This window comes from Emydura macquarii, unplaced genomic scaffold, assembly GCF_026122565.2.
Source record: "Emydura macquarii macquarii isolate MOO-44397 ecotype Brisbane River unplaced genomic scaffold, CSIRO-AGI_Emac_v2 contig_499, whole genome shotgun sequence".
Classification (NCBI taxonomy): Eukaryota; Metazoa; Chordata; order Testudines; family Chelidae; genus Emydura; species Emydura macquarii.
In genome coordinates, this window is record NW_027130636.1 from 4,868,111 (window position 1) to 4,887,777 (window position 19,667).

The following is a 19,667-nucleotide window of genomic DNA, read 5'->3' on the forward strand; positions in this document are numbered from 1 at the left end:
AGTGGCACGCCTTTGCCACTGCTAAGGCCCTGGGCTGGGACGCAGTGGAATTGGGTGGGCCTGCGTCCCCTTCTCCTTGCCACCCAGAGAGTGAGCACCGTCCCCTGCACTCTCAAACTGAAACCACAGCTTTGCTCGCCCACCCTGCCTGAGGGCCGGGGAGATAGACTGCTTTGCTCGCCCGCCCTGCCTGAGGGCCAGGGCACCCGACTCATTTTGCAGCAAACATTCCCCTTTTTGGAAGGTGTAGTGGCCTTCCTCTGAGCCAAGGCCCGAAGAAGGGCCACAACTGCGGGGCCAGACAGGCCCCTATGTTACAATGGGTATTAGCCTTGCGACTGCAGCCAATAAATGAATTTCACCACTATAATAGCAAAAATAAACACCAGGTAAAAAAATGTGGTTGACAATAAAAGAATTAAGAAAAATGGAAAGATTTATTACCTGTTTTAGATCAACAGTTGAACTATTTGAGTAACATGAGAAAAACAGACCACTAATGTACTTTGACAGCAACAGTGTGCGTGTGTCTATACGCACATGCGCGCACACACACCCCCTGTAACTCAGAACCTATATTGCCTCAATGCCACTGTATTTCTTTAACTTGTATATTTTCTTTATGTATTTCTTTTGATTTAAATAAATGAATATATTCTTCCCATGTTCTATACCTTACATGAAATTAATATTTCACAATACTGAAAAAGTGACAATTTGATATAATGGGCTACTCACCATAGTCTAGCCCCAGTAGGCATAACATTAAAAACAAAAAACCCTCATCTGCAGTCATAATTGTAATCATCACCACCCACCACCACCACCCAACCTTCAGCCCACTCTTCCCTAAATGCCCTGGAAAAACAGCAGGCTTTGAATCATGTCTGGAAGGTTAACAAATCCAGTCTATGGTTGACCAGACAGACACAAATCCCAGATCTGAGAGGTCTTGATGAAGAATGCCTTAACAGCACCCTACTCCAGTTTATATCCAGCTTGGGCACTGTCACGCATTGCCACTGCAGCAGTATGGCAGTAGAAGACAGCATTCTCTCTTTTAATCAAATATTACAGGATTTTAATGATCAAAAACAAACACTTTCGATTCCAACTGGAGATTCACTGCAGCTCATGAAGCGCCAGTAATACACACACTCAGCATGAACCTCTGCTTAAAGAACAAGACATTATATTTTGCATCAGTTTCATCCTCCAAATAGCCTCAGGGCATGGATAACTACAATAAGGTCCAAAAGAGGTTACTTACCTGTAACCGGAAGATCTTCAAGATGTGTGATCCTGATCTGTATTCCACACGTGGGTGCACATGCATGTCATATGTTTGAGTCCGGAAGTGTTTCTTAGCAGTGTCCATTGACCCTCACATGCGTAGTGTCTCCCCTTGTGCTTCTAGCCAAGGGTATAAGAGGTAGTGTGGGTTGACGCCTCTCTAGTTTCCCTCTTACCATTATAGAATCCAGTCCAAAGCAGAGGGGATGGAAGGTGGGTAATGGAATACAGATAGGGACCACATCTCGAAGAACCTCCTGTTACAGGTAAGCAACCTCTTTTTCTTCAAGTGATGGTCCCTATGTGTATTCCATACATGGACAACTCACAAGCAGTGATCAGCACAGAGGCAAGGATGTCAATGGAAGTGCGGTCTGCAGTATGGCCTGGCCCTCGGCCATGTCTGCAGCTGCTGCTTATGCAATGGCCGGGTGTGTCATGAACTTGTGGACAGATCGCTACATTGCTGTCCGACAGATGTCCTCCCAGGACACATGTGCAAGTGTGGCCAACAAGGTAGCCTGTGCAGAATGTGCCGGGACACTGTCAGGCAGGGGAAGGTTGGATCATTTGTAGTCTTCAAGGATGCACCCCAAGACCCATTTGGAGATTCCTTGGGACAAGAGGGGTTGACGCTTTTACCGGTAAGCGATGGCCAAGAATAGTTTCAGTGATTTGCTAAATGGTTGAGTCCAGTGGAGGTAGAACACTAGTACACAAAGGACGTTGAGGGCGTGCATGACCCTTGTCCATGGGGGAGACATGATGCTCCAGACAGAAAACCAGCAGGTAGATGGATTGATTGAGGTGGAAGACAGACACTACTTTTGGAAGGAATTTAGGGTGCAGCTGTAAGGACACCTTGTCCTTGCGGAATATCATGAGGCGTGGTGTCTTCGATTATGGTTGCAAATTCACTAATTTGTCTGGCTGAGGTAATGGCCACCAAGAATGCCACTTTCATCGGAAGGGGAGAGAGGGAGCATATAGCAGTTCAGAGGGTGGCCTTATGAGGGCAGAGAGAATGAGATTAAGGTCCCATTGGAGCACAGGCTTCAGCGCTGGTGGAAAAATATTGAGTAATCCTTTCATGAAGAGGCAGGGTGCATAAATACAGATGTGCCATCCATGTGTGCGAGAAAGGCACTAAGCACTGCCAAATACACCCAAATAGAATTGAGAGATAGGCCCAACATCTTGAGGACAAGGAGGTAGTTGAAGATGACGGGAATAGACACCATGCTTAGTGAATGGTGGTGGTGGTGTGCCCACTCTATGAAGTGTCTCCATTTAGCTCGGTAGCAAGCTCTGATGGAGTCTCTTACTTTGAGTGAGGATTTGTCGAACTGGGGAGGACCATGCACGGTCAATACTGGATGCCCATCCAAATACCAAGCTATGAGGTGAAGAGAGCCCAGATTGGGATGACAGTTTCCCCCTATTTTGTGAGAGCAGATCCAGGAGTGTGCAGAATGGTGTACGAGTGGAGAGTCTGAGGAGGCCCATGAACCAGAACTGCCAAGGACAAAAAGATGATATGAGTATAATGGTAGCTCTGCGCCAGGGAAACACGCATAGCACTTGTGTCAGGAGGGGACAGGGGAGAAAGGCACGGGGAGGTCACCAGTCCAGGGAAGGAGGAGAGCATCACTTTGAGAGCTTTCTCCTTCAGCTTCTCTGGAACAAAAGAAGGGCAGCTTTCGGTTCCTGTGAATGGCAAAGAGGACCCATGTGGTGTCTGGGTTCTGTGAGGCCAGCCTGTCTGGCAGGCAGCTGGGGACCAATGGTGCAAGTGGTACGAGCACCAGTGAGTGTTCTGAATGTTTGGGTGCCAATGTGACTAACTGTATCATCACATCCCATTTGCACCTGGCCTTACACTCCATCCAAGGAATCTTGAGCTCCAGTCTGGCCAGATATGTGGGCAAGATCTCACTCGATCTGGCTCAGTTTGGCGAGGAAATGCTGTGCTTGGGAGCAATCCACCATGGGGACCTGCTCTTATTGCCCATGAGAATGTCTTTTGTTCTAGTGTTGGGACTTTTTCTTAGCCTTCAGTACTGCTAGTTTCCAAGCAGGCATGGTGCTCAGAGGGGTGTTTACCGCTGGTGGTGGCCACTGTAGAGGGGGGAGCTCTAGGCCTAGAGCTGAGTGCGCCCGGGGCTTCATTGCGTTCTCCATTAGGTATTTGAGAAGGTGGAGCTCACCAACTTCTCTGGTTCTGGGTGGGAAAGACTTACAGATGGCGCAGCATGCCACGATGTGTGTCATGCCCAGGCAGTAGAGGCAGCACTGGTGTATGTCACTCACAGAGAAGCACAGGTAGGAAACAGTTTCTGAAGCCTAGAATCCTTGGTACAGTATGGGGGGGAAGAGAGGAACGGTCCCCAAATGGGGAACAAAATTACTACACTAAACTTAACTTATCTAACACTAAAACTATGTGCAAACTATTTACATACTATGTATAAAGTAAGTCACTCTCTTAGTGAGTCACCTTCTTAGTAAACTAAGTGCATGAAGGAACAGGGTTTCCAACTCAAGACCATGCAGCACTAAGTGGAAACCGGAGAGATGTCGACCTGCACTACCTTTTATTCCCTCAGTTGGGAGTACAAGGAAATGCACTATGTATGTACAGGTCAACGGAGACCGCTAAGAAACACTTTCGGACTCAGACGCATGGTACGCATACACACCCACATGTGGAATACACAGAGGGACCATCACTCGAAGAAGAAACAGCTAACTCATCTTATCATGCTGAGGAGTGAGTAGAAGACACTCAAATCTAGAATTCTGATCTTGCTTTGCAATGTCTATTTACTCAAGCCTCCTATCAGGAAATGGATGAGAAACAAATGTATAGATTTGCTTGTTTTAATGAACGGAGATTCCTTTTTAAATATCATTTTTGGTGACGTAAATTAGAATTGATTTGATGGGTTTTTAAATGCATTGAATAGAACACCTAGAGCTGACATGGACGTTATACATTGAAAAATAAATAAAAAGTAAATATTCATAAATACACTATATGAAAGTCAAGGATTTCACATTTTCATTCAGAAACTGAAAATTGGATGACATGTCTCATCACTGACTCAAATCCAACCAAAGTTGAAGAGGCTGAAAAGAGGAGGTTACTTACCTGTAACTGGAAGTTCTCTGAGATGTATAGTCCCCATCTATAGTCCACAGAGGACTATATAGTCATGTGTCCGGAACCAGAGATTTTGAAAGTAGTAGTATCCGTTGGTCCGCACGTGTACCCTTGCTCCATTTCATGGTTTCGTCAAAAGGCGATAAAGGGTAAACTGGACCAACTGTGCCCTCAGTTCCTTCTCCATCAAAGATCCACAGCAGAGAGGAAGGAGGACAGGACTGGAATACAGATAGGGACCACACATCTCAAAAAACCTCCAGTTACAGGTAAGTAACCTCCCCCTCTTCAAGTGACAGTCCCTATTGTATTCCACTGAGAGTGATTAACAAGCAGTACCTAGTTAGAAGGAGCATGAGAGAAAGATGATGGAACCACTGAACAGAGAACAACTGTACCAAAAGAGGCATCCATCACAGAGTCTCTCACACCAAGGTGTAATGAGAAGACAACATATGTAACAAACTCCACGTGGCTGCCTTACATATGTCCCTAAGCTGCACATCATGAAGAGCAGCCATAGTCGATTTTTGTGCTCTCACGGAGTGGGCTCGTACCCCACGGAGTAGAGACAGTCCTGATAACTGATAGCAAAGCGTAATGCACTCCAAAATACACTTAGAAAGCCTCTGAGTGGAGATCACTTGCTCCTTAATCCTTTCCACTATAGTGATAAACAGTCTAGGGGACTTCCTCAATGACCTCGTTCTCTGCAGGACAGGGCCCTGCAGACATAGGGGGAGTCAGGGCACCGTTCCTCCACTGAGGCATGAGCAGTGCTTAATTTGTAATGAAAGAGACGTATGGGCTCAGCCATGGCAAGCCCCAGCACAAATTAAGATGCACACCCTATCCTGCACACCTCATACAGCCATCCCTGCCCCCATGCACTCCTCCAACCCCACCCCATCAAACACCCAACCCAAACATATCACCACACCCTGAGCAATTGCCCCAGCACGGCAATGCTGGGGGTGTTTAATTTTCCACCCCACCTGATCCATCGCTCCTGTACCAAGGGACTACAGTCTGCGTCACCTGAATGCAGATCACTCCGCTCTCAGCCTGGATCAGGCTAACTGTCCAGCTGGAATACCCACCACTTAGGCAAGGGGTCCAGCTCTCACCTCCTCCCGGTGCGGGTCTCCTGTGGGAGGCAAACTGGATGGCCACCACCCCTACCAAGCATGACTGCTGCTGGGGGCTGTAGCAGTTGGGCTTGCCACCCTGGCTGGTGCATCTTGCATGGCCCCACTCTGACTGCTCTATGCGCCTGCTCTGCCTATCCATGGCAGGGACTTGGATCCGAAAAGAAAGGAAAATCCCGGCCAAAGCAGGACAGGAGATCACGTTGGAGATCAACTCTTGTAGAGCCCAGAACCAGTCCTCCAACAGGTAGGTGAATGCTGAGATCATGTTGACGCAGGCCCCAACGAATTCTAGGGATTGTGTGGTATCCAAAGTCAACTTTTCGACATTTTCACTCACCCCAAGAGGAGAGAGGAGTGTGAGCAGCATGGAGGTCAAGGCTCAAGCTTCTCTTTTTGATCTCGCTAGCAGCGGCCAACTGTCAACATAAGGAATCATAAAGAACCCTTGGCACTAGATGTGGGCCACCACTACCAAGAAAACCTTAGAGAAGACCTGTGGAGCAGTGTTGAGTCCAAATGGTAGACCCCTGTATTTGAATTGATGAAGGCCATAAGTACGGTGAAAGTAAGTATCTTGCTATCGAGATCCGTAAACCATACGCCTCTTTCTAAGGAAGGAATGATGGCTGCTAGAGTGACCATACAAAACTTTGGCTTGTGTATGAAGCGGATGAGACAGCAGAAATGAGAGAAGAGAAATTGCATGCCTTCAGAAACACGTAGTACCTCTTCTTTGCGTCCTTGGGGGTGGGTGTGCAGGTGGCTGGAATGTGCCATACAGTCAATGCCAGATGAAGAATGGCATCATTGATCAGTAAGAGCCACTCTGGCCAGTACCAAGGCAAGTAAGATGTCAAGCATGTATTTCCTCCAGTAGAATGTAGAGCGTATCCATCACCCTACATAGCATGTCTTGAAATTAGAAGTAGACTGGGGGCAAAGAGGATGTTGAAGACACCACCGTCTCAGAGGATGACAAGGGGAAAGCGCTCTGGTTCTGGTGAGACTGTTGAAATCAGACTAAGTGGTGCATCCTCCAACAGTGATTCTGAATGCTTACTCGATGACTGACAAAGGGGCAAGATTTTAGACTCCTCAATAGTGGGGCAAGAAAGTTTTGATGGCAGATACTGCCACAACCTCCAGTACGACGAAGCAGGCAGATCTGGTGGTTATTGCAGAGGGACACAAGGAGCAGAGTACCAAGGACCCGGGACTGGGCAAAGGAAGGATATTGCTACTGAGTTAGCAGGAACCTAGGGTAGTCATACTGGCGGTAGGGGAGGGGTGAACCCTGCTTTCCGTCCAAGTCCTCTGAAACTGAGAAGTGAGAGCCCAGTTCGAATGGTGGTGCCATCAACACCGGTGGACCAGGGAGAGTGGGTGGAAACACAGCCTGAAGGAGGCAAGTCTAATGTAGGGGAGCCTCCTTGAAGGCATGGAGATCTCATCGCTGCCAGGCAAAAAGTTAATGAGGCTCAGAGACCGACTTGAATCTCCCCATTGTCAACAGAAAATGCTCCACAGTCAAAACCAGAACCAGAACGCAGGACTGCCTCGGAACCTAAGGCCCCCCTAATTTCAGCAGTGCTGACCTAGAAGGAGTTTGCAGCTCAGTGGATGGATTCGACAGTCTGTGTGGCTTCTTATGGTGCTTATGAGCCTTGGAACGTAGCGCTTCTCCACGGCTGTAACTAGTATCTGTCCTGAATCTGGAAGAAGATTTACTCCGTTGCTTAAGCGCATGCTTCCTTGAATCACGGCTAGGCCCTGGCACAGGATCCATAACACTGGTACCAGCAGAACTGAACTGGTGCTCTGCAGTAGGAAACACGCTTCTCGATCATTCAGGCCAATGTACAGGTGGGTGGGGGAAGGGTTCCTCCGCTTGGATCCGACTCCAGCCTCACGGCAACCTCCATGAAGTGATTCTTGACACAGAGCCCTGCCTTCCAGGGTGCTGCTTCAGGAAGGAGGGACAGATACTGCACCTGGATGTAACGTGGGCTTCTCCCAAGCAGTAAAGGCAGTACTGGTGCTTGTCACTAACCGAGAATGAGCGAGGGCAGGAGGCACATATATTTCTGGTGTCTTCAGCATAATACAGTACCCAGACGTGAATGCTAGGGGAGGGCGGAGGCACAGGGTGACTGGTAAAACAGTGGCCCAAAGTCCTTCAAGTCCTAAAAACTGCTACTACCACTAAAATTATTGCAAAAGTAACAAAATACTAGCTATATACAAAACAGTCTTTTTCCTGTGTTTTAGAAAAGTGTGTCACAAGGGACAAGAGAACAGAAGAGGCTCCGACTCAGACCATGCAGCGGTGAGAAAGAACTGAGGACGTGATCAGTCCGCCCCGCCCTTTATTGCCTCAGATGAAACCATGAAGTGGAGGAAGGGCATGTGTGCAGGCTAACAGACTTTCAAAATCCCCAGCACCAGACGCATGGCACACACATATAACCCTCAGGAGAATACATGAGGAACCATCACTCAAAGAAGAACTGAATACTGTTCAACCGTGTGCGTGAAATGACTGTCTCAGTTCAGTTCTTTATGCACAAGAGTTTAAGTCAGAAGACTGCGTTTACTGTAACTGGCAACCTTCAGAGACATGCAGTGAGCTTTCAAGACGGGTTTGTGGCACTCTGGTGGGGAAGCATCACTAACAGTTTGTACTGCTACCGCCTGTACTGTATGTGGCTGGTAGGTAAGCAGAAAGTTTCAGTTTCTGGACTGACAGTCAAGGATTTTTCTCAAGCAATAAATTTACACTAAAATGTTTTTAAAACTTCAAAGATACCATGAGAATTGGAAAGCTATACAGTAAACTGTACAAATATAAGTCAGTGCAAAGAAAAATATAAAACTGAAAGCAATAATTGTCTAGTAATATTTAAATATATTAAATCATTCCTACTTTTTATACTATTATACAGTTTAATGTACACATGTATTTAATTAGGAAAACTGAACTTTAGTACAATTAAAGTATGTGTGATATTTAGAAATTGAGTATGATTTTCAAAAGCACTCAGAGTATGTCTTATTCTGTTCCCACTGAAGTTTATGGTAAAACTTCCTTAGATTTCAAAAGGGAAAGACTTAGGCCAACAAGTGTATGGAAAATACCAACCTGTGTGCTTACTTACCAGCAAGTGTACTGGTATGCCTGAAAGCTCGGACCTGGGAATCCGACAAACCAGTCAGAAGAGAGATCACTGTATCCATCATATATTCATCATAAATGATGCTATACTGACACTGTCGAATCAGCACTCCAATGAACTCACAAAAGTTTGATCGAAATTTTTTCCATTGTGGCCCAGGCATGGTAAGTGGGTAATCGCCACTGTCCTGAAAAAAAGAGAAAATGCTTATACTTTATATTACAAATGCTTCCCATTCAATTCAATTCTATTTTACTGTATACACAGAATTAGTATTCAAAAGGAAACAAATGATTTTCTGTTCTGTTGTGTATACGTATTTCCCTTTCTCTTAGGGTTGGATACTGGCACCACTGAAGCAATGGGAACTTTACTACTGACTGCACTGGGCACACAACCAGATTCCTATTTCCACTTTCCAGTCATCATTGCTTGGTGGGAGTGAGAGTGGGAAACCTTCAGTGTAAAGAGGTCAGTCACCTCTCCTTTACTATCTTCCCATACTCACCATCTCAGACATAGATGCATTTCAATGGTACTGCACATATAATTTGTAAGTGCTTTGTTGGGCTCCAAAGTTAAAGGACGACATGTAAAATATAAACTCAGTGGCAGGCCTAACTACAGAATGACAGCAGTCTCTCCATAATGTCAAAGTGATCATGTATTCCATCAGAACAACCCTATGAAACTTGAAGGTTTCAGAGTCTAATGCTCAAAAGTTAGGCAATACTCCAGTTAAAGTTTTCTGTGCAACTTTAATTCTGCTTCCTTGTGCATATACATAGAGCCCTGCAAATCTGCAGATATCCACTTTATGTCCGTGGACCATTTTTGTGGATCATGGATTGGAAGCAGATACAAATTTAGTATCCGCGCAGGGCTCTAAATATAGGATCTCAAAGGCATCTGTCTGCCACTCATAGCCCATGAGGTTGCTTCTCCACCTTCAAGATCATATCTTCCCTTCACCCTCTCCTTCCCTCCTATGTACACAGAGAAAGGGAAAGTGGCTCAATTAAGACAGGCAGCAAAATCCCCTATGCTCCTATCACCATGGTTTACGCAATCAAGCAAATTAGGAATCCTCTCTTAACTTCATTGCCCTATCTGGTTAGTTGGAGAGGGAGGCAGCTGCTTCTGTCAAGTCAGTCATTATGGCATGGTGGAAGACAGCTATAATGTTACCTCTTGAAGATCCTTGCTAGAGACAAAAGGCCTACTGGAGGCTGGGTCACAGGATGCAGCACTGGAGATTTGGGGCAGCACTGGCCCATAGGGCAGCCTGGGGAGACTGGTGTGACGTAGGTCGCTAAAGCTGTCTAAGTTTCATTAGGGGCTTTCTCCAGCCCCTAAAGCAAGAAGCAGTCATGGCGTTGTTCGACATGATAAGAACATGATGGAAATGGATGAACAAGAGAAATGCTTAGCATGCCTTCCTTATGGCCCGGAGTTCCAGAATGCTGATGTGCATTCTGGATTCCCGAGGAGTCTCTGTTCAGCGTGGGTAAGGGAGGGGGATGTGTTACAGAAAAAACAAACCCCCAAACTATCTATCCAACTCACTAAAAGTACTAATATCATAAAACAGCTAAAAACACTATAAATCGAAAACTTCGATGACGCTAAGCTGGGCCGAGTGATAGAAAATTCTAAAACTATGTACAACTTTTTTTTTTTTTTTTTAAAAGAGATGTGTCTCTCAACTGAGGAGACTGAAAGTTCCGACCCAGAGCATGAGGCAGTGAGAAGGAACTAGAGCGACAGCTGGTCCGCCCAGCCCTTTATCAACTTGGACAAAACCATGGGATGAACTAGGGTGCATGTGCAGACTAAAGGACACTACTTTCAAATTCTCCAGATCCAGACACATGGTGTGCATGCGTAAAACCCTCAGAGCAATACAATAGGGATCATCAGTCAAAGAATGTGTTCTATTACTCCCTGTTAAAATAAGGAGTGTACCTCTTGTGTCAGTATACTGTTGCGAGAGTGGTCCCCAAAGGGGAACGGGGAAAGGAGTTTTGGAGGAGGTAGCATTACAAACTTGATTGTATAGCCATGGCAGATGATATTCAACACCCATTTGTCCATTATCACACTCCAAGAATGGAAAAAGAGTGCTAAACTAACCGCCCTCCCCAAGGGAAAACAGGGTTGCTTACCAGTAACTGTTGTTGCTCGAGATGTGTTGCTCATATCCATTCCAATACAGGTGAGTATGCACCCCGTGCACTGGTTCCCGGAACATTTTCCCCTTAGCAAGTCCCGTAGGGTCGGCTCAAGCGCCCCCTGGAGTGCCATGCTCATGCCGCGGTATATCAGGTGCCACCAGCCCTGCGGGCCCTCAGTCCCTTCTTTCTGCCGACTCTGACAGCAGGGATGGAGAGTGGATGTGGAATGGATATAAGCAACACATTTCGAAGAACAACAGTTACCGGTAAGTAACCCTGTTTTCTACTTCGAGTGATTGCTCATATCCATTCCAATATAGGTGATTAAATAGCCATACCTTGTAGGTGGGTAGGAGTCAGCGTCAAGCTACTCTCATCAGCACGGCCCTGCCGAAACCCGCATCCTCTCTCGCCTCCTGCACGATGGCGTAGTGGGATGTGAAGGTGTGGACCGACAACCAGGTCGCTGCCTTGCAGATGTCCTGCAGGGGCACTCTTTCCAGGGAGGCTGCCGAGGAGGCCTGGGCTCTGGTTGAGTGCGCTGACACAGCTCCCGGAAGTGGCACCTTCCTTCGCCTGCTCGTAGCAGGTCCTGATGCAGGCGGTGATCCAGGCAGAGATGCACTGGGTGGAGACAGGTGAGCCCTTCATCTGGTCCGCCACTGCCACAAACAGCTGCGTTGATTTCCAGAACAGCCTCGTCCGCTCGATGTAGTAGGCCAGAGCTTGTCTCACGTCCAGCGAGTGCCATCTCCACTCCTCCTCCGAACTGTGCGGTTTAGGAAAAAACACGGGGAGGAAGATATCCTGGTTATAATGAAACTGGGACACCACCTTAGGCAGGAAGGCCGGGTAGGGTCTCAGTCGCACCTTGTCTTTATAAAAGACAGTGTAGGGAGGCTCCGAGGTCAAAGCCCGTATCTCGGAGACCTTCCTAGCCGATGTAATGGCCACCAGGAATGCTATCCTCCAAGAGAGGATGAGCAGCGGGCATGTAGCCATGGGCTCGAAAGGGGGCGGGGGCGGCGGCGTCAGAGCGGCAAGAACCAGGTTCAAATCCCAGGGAGGCACAGGGTCACGGACCTGCGGATACAGCCTCTCCACCCCTTTGAGGAACCTGACTGACACGGGGTGCGAGAATAGTGACCTCCCTTCCATCGGCTGATGGAAGGTCGAGATGGCCACCAGGTGCACCTCCAGAGAGGCCAGAGCTAGACCCTGCAGCTTCAGGTGGAGCAGATACTCCAAAATCGCCTGTGTGGACGAACAGCTCAGTGGGATACCCCGGGACTCCACCTAACAGGTAAAGCGCTTCCACTTGGCCCGGTACACCACCTGAGTGGAAAGTTTTCTGCTACCCAGCAGAACCTCTTGGACCTGCACCGAGCAGGCTCTCTCTCCCTCCGTCAGCCAGAGTCTCTCCATGTCGTCAGGTAGAGGGAGTCCAGGTCCGGATGCAGCAGACGACCCTGGTCCTGGGAGAGCAGGTTGTAATGCCTCGGGAGCTGCATCAGCGTGACGATGAACAGATCCAACAACATGCTGAACCAGTGCTGTCTCGGCCAGGCTGGGGCAATCGATATGATGTCCGCTTTGTCCCTCTTGATCTTCAAGAGGGCTTTGGGCAGCAGCAGAATGGGGGGAAATGCATACATGAGGGTCCCCGTCCAATCTATAGGGAATGCGTCGGAGATGGAGCCCAGCTCGTGACCCCGGAGCAAGCAGAACCTTGGGCACTTCCTGTCGCAGGACAAAGCAAACAGGTCCAGTTGAGGAACACCCAACTTGCGGAAAATTGAAGTCACCACCTCCGGGTGCAGTGACCAGTCGTGGAGGGGTAAGAACGACCTGCTGAGGCAGTCCGCCTCGTCGTTCCTGACCCCAGGGAGGTGAGAGGCAGATATGTGGAAGTCGTGCCTCACCGCTAAGTCCCAAAGTTGAATGGCCTCCTGGCAAAGGGCCGAAGAGCGCGCCCCCCGCCTGTTCTCATAAAACATGGCGGCTGTGTTGTCCATGAGGACCTGCACCATTCTGCCCCTCAGGAATCTGAGGAACACCTTGCAGGCCAGGCGGACTGCTCTGAGCTCCCAGACATTGATGTGGAGATACTTCTCCTCTGCCAACCAGAGCCCCTGGGTGCTGAGGTAGCTGCTGATGTGGGCCACGCAGCCCACATCCAAGGCATCCGTGATAAGAGTTATTGATGGTGCCAAGTCTCTGAAGGGAACATCCCATAGTACCTCCCCTGGGTTCCTCCACCAATCCAGGGAGGTCAGTACCTGAGTGGGAACCGTGACCACTGTTCAACAAATGCCTGGCTGGTGCATACACCGAGGCCAGCCATGCCTGGAGAGGCCTGAATTTGATGCGAGCCAGCCTACCATGTATGTACAGGCTGCCATGTGTCCCAACAGCTGACGGCAATGCCTGGCTGTCATCGTGGAGGACCTGTGGACATTGTCTATTATGGCAACCATCGCCTCGAAGTGGGAGGAAGGCTCTGGCCTGGGTGGCATCCAGGGTGGCCACGATGAAATCTATATGCTACACCGAGGTGAGAGTAGACTTCTGCTTGTTGACAAGCAGCCCCAGTCTGGTGCATATCGCACAGTTGAGCACCAGGCTGTTTCTCACATGGGCCCTGGACTTGCCCCGAATCAGCCAGTCGTCCAGGTAGGGGAAGATCTGAACCCTTCTGCGGCGCATGAATTTTGTGAACACCCTGGGGGTGGATGAGACACCAAAGGGCAGGGCCGAGAACTGGTAATGGCAACCAGCTACCACAAACCAGAGGAATTGTCTGTGACCGGGAAGGATAGTAATATTAAAATAAGCATCCTTTAAGTCAAGGGCAGCGTATCAGTCCCCTGGATCCAGAGCTGGAATGATGGAGGCTAAGGAAACCATACAGAACCTGAGGCGTCTGATGAATTTGTTCAGACGGCGAAGGTCTAATATAGGCCTCAGGCCCCCCTTGGCCTTGGGAATGAGGAAATATCATGAGTAGAACCCTTTCCCTTTCCTGTGGAGAAACCTCTTCCACAGCTCCGAGGAGGAGGAGAGCGTTCACCTCCTGTATGAGGAGTTGCTCGTGAGAAAGGTCCCTGAAGAGGGACGGGGTAAGGGGAGAGTCCGGGGGGAAGGCCGTGAGTTGAAGAGCGTAGCCCCTGCGGACTACACCGACCACCCAGCGGTTTGAGATGATGTTTTGCCACTCGGTGTAGTATGGCCTGAGTCTGTGGGTGAACGGAACGGTCAGATCCAGTGGGACGGTGAAAGTGCCACCCTCGGGTGCACCATCAAAATTGCCGCTTGTTGTTATGCCCCTTGGCTGGGCCTTGTTGGGGGCCTACCGAGGACCCCTGGTGGTCGCAACGGTTAGGCAGTCTATATCTGTCCCGACGCCTCCTGGGTTGAGTGGGTTTGGGAGGCGACCTAGGGGCAGGCTGGGGCTGGCGTTTGGCTTGCGGCCAAGACTGACGCCTCTAGGCCTGAGGGGTGTATAGCCCTAATGATTTCAATGTAGCCCTGGAGTCTTTTAGGGCATGCAGTTTGTCATCGGTCTTTTCGGAGAAGAGGTCAGCGCCATCGAAAGGCAGGTTCTGGATGGACTGCTGGTCCTCTTGAGACAGTCCCGATGACTGCAGCCAGGAGCACCGCCGCATCACAATGCCCAAAGCTATAGCTCTGCTAGCGGCGTCTCCTGCATCGCTGGCTGTTTGTAAGGCCACCCCTGCCACTGCAACGCCTTCCTCTATGACCGTGGTGAAGTCCGCTGCTTGGTCCTGTGGCAATCCTTGCGCGAACCTCTGCAAGGAGAACCAGAGGTTCAGGTTGTAACTGCCAAGGAGCGCCTAGTGGTTGGCAATCCTCAGGTGCAGGGCCTCCGTAGAATAGACCTTGTGGCCGAAAAGGTCTAGCTTTTTATTATCTTTACTTTTTGGGGGTATTGCTCTGGGCCCCCTACCTGTCTCGTTGGTTGGCAGCATCAACCACGAGAGTCCCCGGAGCAGGGTGGTTGTACAGAAATTCAAACCCCTCCACGGGAACATAATATTTCCTCTTGGCGCCCTTGGACATAGGGGCAACCGAGGCAGGGGTTTGCCAGAGGGCCTTGGCCAGCTTCAAAACCCTCTCGTGCATTGGCAGGGAGACTCTGGATGGCCCTGACGACCCTGACACACCAAAGAGGGGGTCCTCCTACTCAGAGAGCTCCTTGAGCTCCAGGTTCAAGCTGCTGGCCACCCTCTTAAGCAGTTCCTGGTGTGCCTTGAAGTCAAGCAGGGGTGTCCTATGGTCCCTGGCAGCCGCATCGTCAGGGGAAGACGAGAAGGATTGTGGGAAGGGCCCCGTTGAGAGACCCTCCTCAGAGTCTGATTCCTCCTCTGAGGGATGGCCCTTGTCCGGCTGGCTCGGAGATGGGGGGAGGAGGGGTGCTGGTTGGGTCACTGAGGACTGGACCGAAACCGTACCCTGGCCTATCTGGGCCCCCCAAGATCCCCAGGAGGGCCACTGCCAAGGTCCTTGTGTCCATGCCGGTGCCAACTAGGCAGTCTCCTGATAGGCATGGGACCCCGAGCCGCTGGAGCGATGCCTACGATGCTTGTGGTCCCGGCCAGCCCTCATCGATGACCTGCTCCGAGATGACGAGGAAGATCATCGGTGCCAATGCCTGGGGTGCCGGCGGGGGGGCGAGCAGCTGGAGGAGCTGGAATAGGATCTCCGCCTTGGCGCTGAGGTCTTGCAATGGCGCTTGCCCCTAGGAGATCGGGAGCGGTGCCGGCCGTGACATCTCCACCCCGGCTCCGAGGATCTTGACCGGTGATGTGGTACCGGAGGCACCACTGGTGAAGAGTCTTTTGGTACCGGGATCCTCGCCGGGCTACAGCCCAAGGATCAGGATCGGTGCCATTGAGTCTCCGCCGGTGCCGCAAGTCGCGCCAGGGATCTGGACCAGCATTGCTTCTTCGAGTCATCAGGCACCGGGATCCACACCAGGCTGTGAACCAGGGATCTGGACTGGTGCCAAACACGTTTGGTCTCCACAGGCGTTAGGATCCGTGCCGGGGATCGGGACTGGTGCCGAGCGCGTCAGGTTTCGTCTGGTACCGGGATCCGCGCCGGGCTGTGTGCCGGGGATTGAGACCGGTGCCGAGCGTGTCAGGTCTGGTCAGGTGCCGGGATCCGCGCAGGGCTGCGTGCCGGGGATCGAGACTGGTGCCGCACCGGACTCAGTGCCGGGGTGCGAGATCCCGAAGTGCGATCCCCGCGTGCGGCGGAACTGTAGCGACTCGCCTTGCGCATGAGCCTCTAGACCGCCCTCAGTGTCGAGGAGCTCGACGACTCAGAGTCGGAGCTAGGAGGGGAGCCCGCACTCTCTACCCTCCGCGACCGTCTGGGGGGAGACCTGGACTCCTGTCTCGACCACCCACCGAGGCCACCCAGCGCGGGTTTACCCCAAGACACCGGTCCCTGCGCCTTCGGCTGATGGAGGGACGGAGACGTAGGCATGCCCATTAGGGCACGTGCCGCAGTGAAGACCTCCGGTATCGACTGCCCTTGCAGGGGCGCTCCCCTACCCCCAGGAGTCAGGGGAGGCTCCCTGCAGGGAGATGCCGGTGCCTGAGTAGTCTCCATGGTACGTGGCTGGGGCATCTCCTGAGTGGCCCCCGGCCCGACAGGCGGTGCGGGGGAGTCCTCGTGGGCAGCTTCCTGCCACTTCTTTCTCGGCACCGAAGGTTGCTGACGGGACAACTCCGGTGCCAGTGGAGCGCTCCGCACCGAGGAGACACTCGGTGCCGTAGGGGATCACGCTGGTTCAGAGTCCGGCCAGAGCGCGGACTCCATCAGTATGGCCTTCAAGTACGCGTCTCTCTTCTTCTGGGTCTGCGGCTTGAAGGCCTTGCAAATTTTACACTTGTCCTTGCGGTGCTGCTCCCCGAGACAATGGAGGCAGCGGTCGCGAGGGTCGCTCACTGGAAAAGCCTTGCCGCAAGAGGCACAGGACTTGAAACCAGTTGAGCCAGGCATGGCCCAACCTTAAGCCCCTGAGGGCTATCTATTGTCTAACTATCTAACACTTAACTATTCAAACTAAACTGCTATACTTAACTATTTACTAATCAACAATGAACAACGGAGAAGCTACTTGCTGTTTAGCAAGAGGCAGACTTTCCAGCAACCGTCAATGGGCGGAAAGAAGGAACTGAGGGCCCACAGTGCCTGATATACCGGGGTCTGAGTGCGGCACTCCAGGGGGTGCCTGAGCTGGCCCCTATGGGGCTTGCTAAGAGGAAAAAAGTTCCGGGAACCAGTGCACGGGGCGTACATTCACCTATACTGGAATGGATATGAGCAATCACTCTAAGTAGAATGAAGTGGTAAGCTCTCTGTTTGTGGTTCTTGGGCTCATGTCATAAATACCTCTGGCTTAAGGTTGGGTCTGGGATGTTGAAGCCTATGACAGGGAACTTGGGAAGTCAGACCTCTGCGTATTTTGACATTATGTGACACTCAGTGGATAGAACTGAGGAGACCTGTAGCATTGGGTGGATGACTAGTGCTGGAATTTTTATTTTGGGGCAGAAGTGTAGACACCTAGTGAGCAAAGAGTAGCCCTGAAGTCCTTCAGTGTATGTAATGATTCGTCTGTCTTCTGGTTAAAAAGATGGGATTCATCAAAAAGGAGGCCCTCAGTGGTGTTCTGGACCACCCTAGGAAAATCAGAAGAATGGAGCCAAGACTTACTATGCATGGCTATAGCCATAGCTATGACCCTAGAGGAGGTATCTGCTGCATCTACTGCGGATTGGAGGGTAGTTCTGGTCATGAGCTTTCCTTCGTCAATAAGGGCCTGAAAATGAGCACGATCTTGTTGTGGGAGCCTAGCACAGTAAATTCTTCAAATTTACTGTAATTCACGAAGTCATACTTAGCCAATAATGCCTGATAATTTGCTATCCTAAACTGTTCGCAGGAGGAAGAAAAGACTTTCCAACATAGAAGATCTAGTCGTTTCCGTTTCTTATCAACAGGTGTAGATTGTGAGTGTTGCTGTTTAGCCCTTTCTGCAGCATCATGGACTGCTAAGGAATTCAGAGCTGGATGGGACAAATGAAGAGACTGCTGCAAGACAGAGCTGCGAATGAGTCTTGGGGCTGAATAGGTCTCTGGCTCTGGTTGCGTAAACCATCATAGACCAACAAATACAATTACATTACTATGGATCTAAGTGGAAGGGCACATCTAAAAGCAAGAAAGAAGTAAGGCTGCATAATCAGGAAAGAGCCAAAGCAGCAGTCCCTGGTGTCAAGCTATAGCTACTGTGGGGATTTCCTTCACTGAATAAGGTCAATAAGAAACTCACTGTACATTTCTAGAGACAGATAGTGAAAGCAGATATTATGTTTAGCCAGAATGGCCTTGAACACTAACACTTCTGTACCTCAAAGGGTCAAACACGGAAGCCACAAAACTCTTCAGTTAAGGGATTAGTGTTGTGTCTCACTATGGAGGTTTGAGTTCCACAACGTAAAATCCTGTACTGATACTATCTTTAGAGAAACAAAAGATAAGTTGAATATCAGGAAATATGTCAAGGGAGTGAAATGAATTACAATGTGGAATAGTCTCCTAATGGAAGTGGTGGAAGCTGCATTGCCTGAAACTTTGGGTCATCCGATAGAACTTCTCCATGCCTAACTTCTGTGATTCCATTTCATTTCGTGCACTTAGGGTCTGTCATCCTATAAGGCTTATTTCCTTAGTGGTATATATTACCATGTGTATGATGTTGAAGAATGATACATGTTAAAAGCCTCAGAATTATATATTTATGAAGAATAGCTATGTGTAAGCTCGAAAGCTTATCTCTTTTACCAAAAGAAGTTGGTCCAATAAAAGATATTAGCTCACTCACCATGTCTCCTGTTTATGAGAAATCTTTTTCATATCAAACCATGTATGGAAGAGAAAGAGGAAGGATGATGGACAAAGAAAAGAGTGATCTTAAAATAACTGAGTTACTGGATACTTACTGAGGCAAAGAACATAGGCTACTACTAGCTGATCCATATAAAGGACCTGTTCTCCCACCTTCTTGAGTGTTCACATACTCCACCCTCCCCCATATATAGAAATTGATTTGAAAAGCCCTGCCTCTTCATTCCATGCCAGTCCTCTTCCTCCACTCTTCAGCTTCCCTTCTCCAACGCTGATTCTCCTCCTTTTGAGTCTCAAGAAATCTGACTGTATACCTCTCAACTTCTAGTAGCCATTTGATTCCCCACCCCCACTCTGCGAACATTAAAACAATTTAAGGCTGAAGGGGTTATGTATATAAACACCAAATTCCATGCACAACTCCATGATGCAAAAATAACTTCATATCTCTTAGGCAAGATCCCTCCCTTTTGTTGCCTTCACTATAACTATCCTTTAACCAACAGTGCCTGATTCTACTACCATTGAAGTCAACAGCAGACATCCCTCTGACTTCCAGGGTGTGGAGAGATTTTTTTTTAAAAGTGTCCTTTTTTGACTCTGATCAATGTTTCTAGAAACTACCGTTTACACATTTTTCGTATTTTCTTTCTATTCCTCTACTAGTCTCTGCATATACTTTTCTCATACCAATACCACCTTCTGACTTCTTGTCTACTTATTTAAACTGTCACTTCAGCTGTGTGTCTTCTCTCAGTCAATGCAGTTTCTT

General features: G+C 49.4%; 1 protein-coding gene across 5 annotated transcripts in view; it reads right to left on the bottom strand.

Moving 5' to 3' along the window:
• Positions 1-19,667, bottom strand: part of STAG1 (STAG1 cohesin complex component) — a 322,525-nt gene that overhangs the window by 164,465 nt on the left and 138,393 nt on the right. For all 5 annotated transcript variants that reach the window (XM_067538793.1, XM_067538794.1, XM_067538795.1 and 2 more), the window contains one exon: positions 8,763-8,967. In XM_067538793.1, coding sequence (XP_067394894.1) covers positions 8,763-8,967 — 205 coding nt within the window. The remainder of the gene's footprint in view (positions 1-8,762; positions 8,968-19,667) is intronic.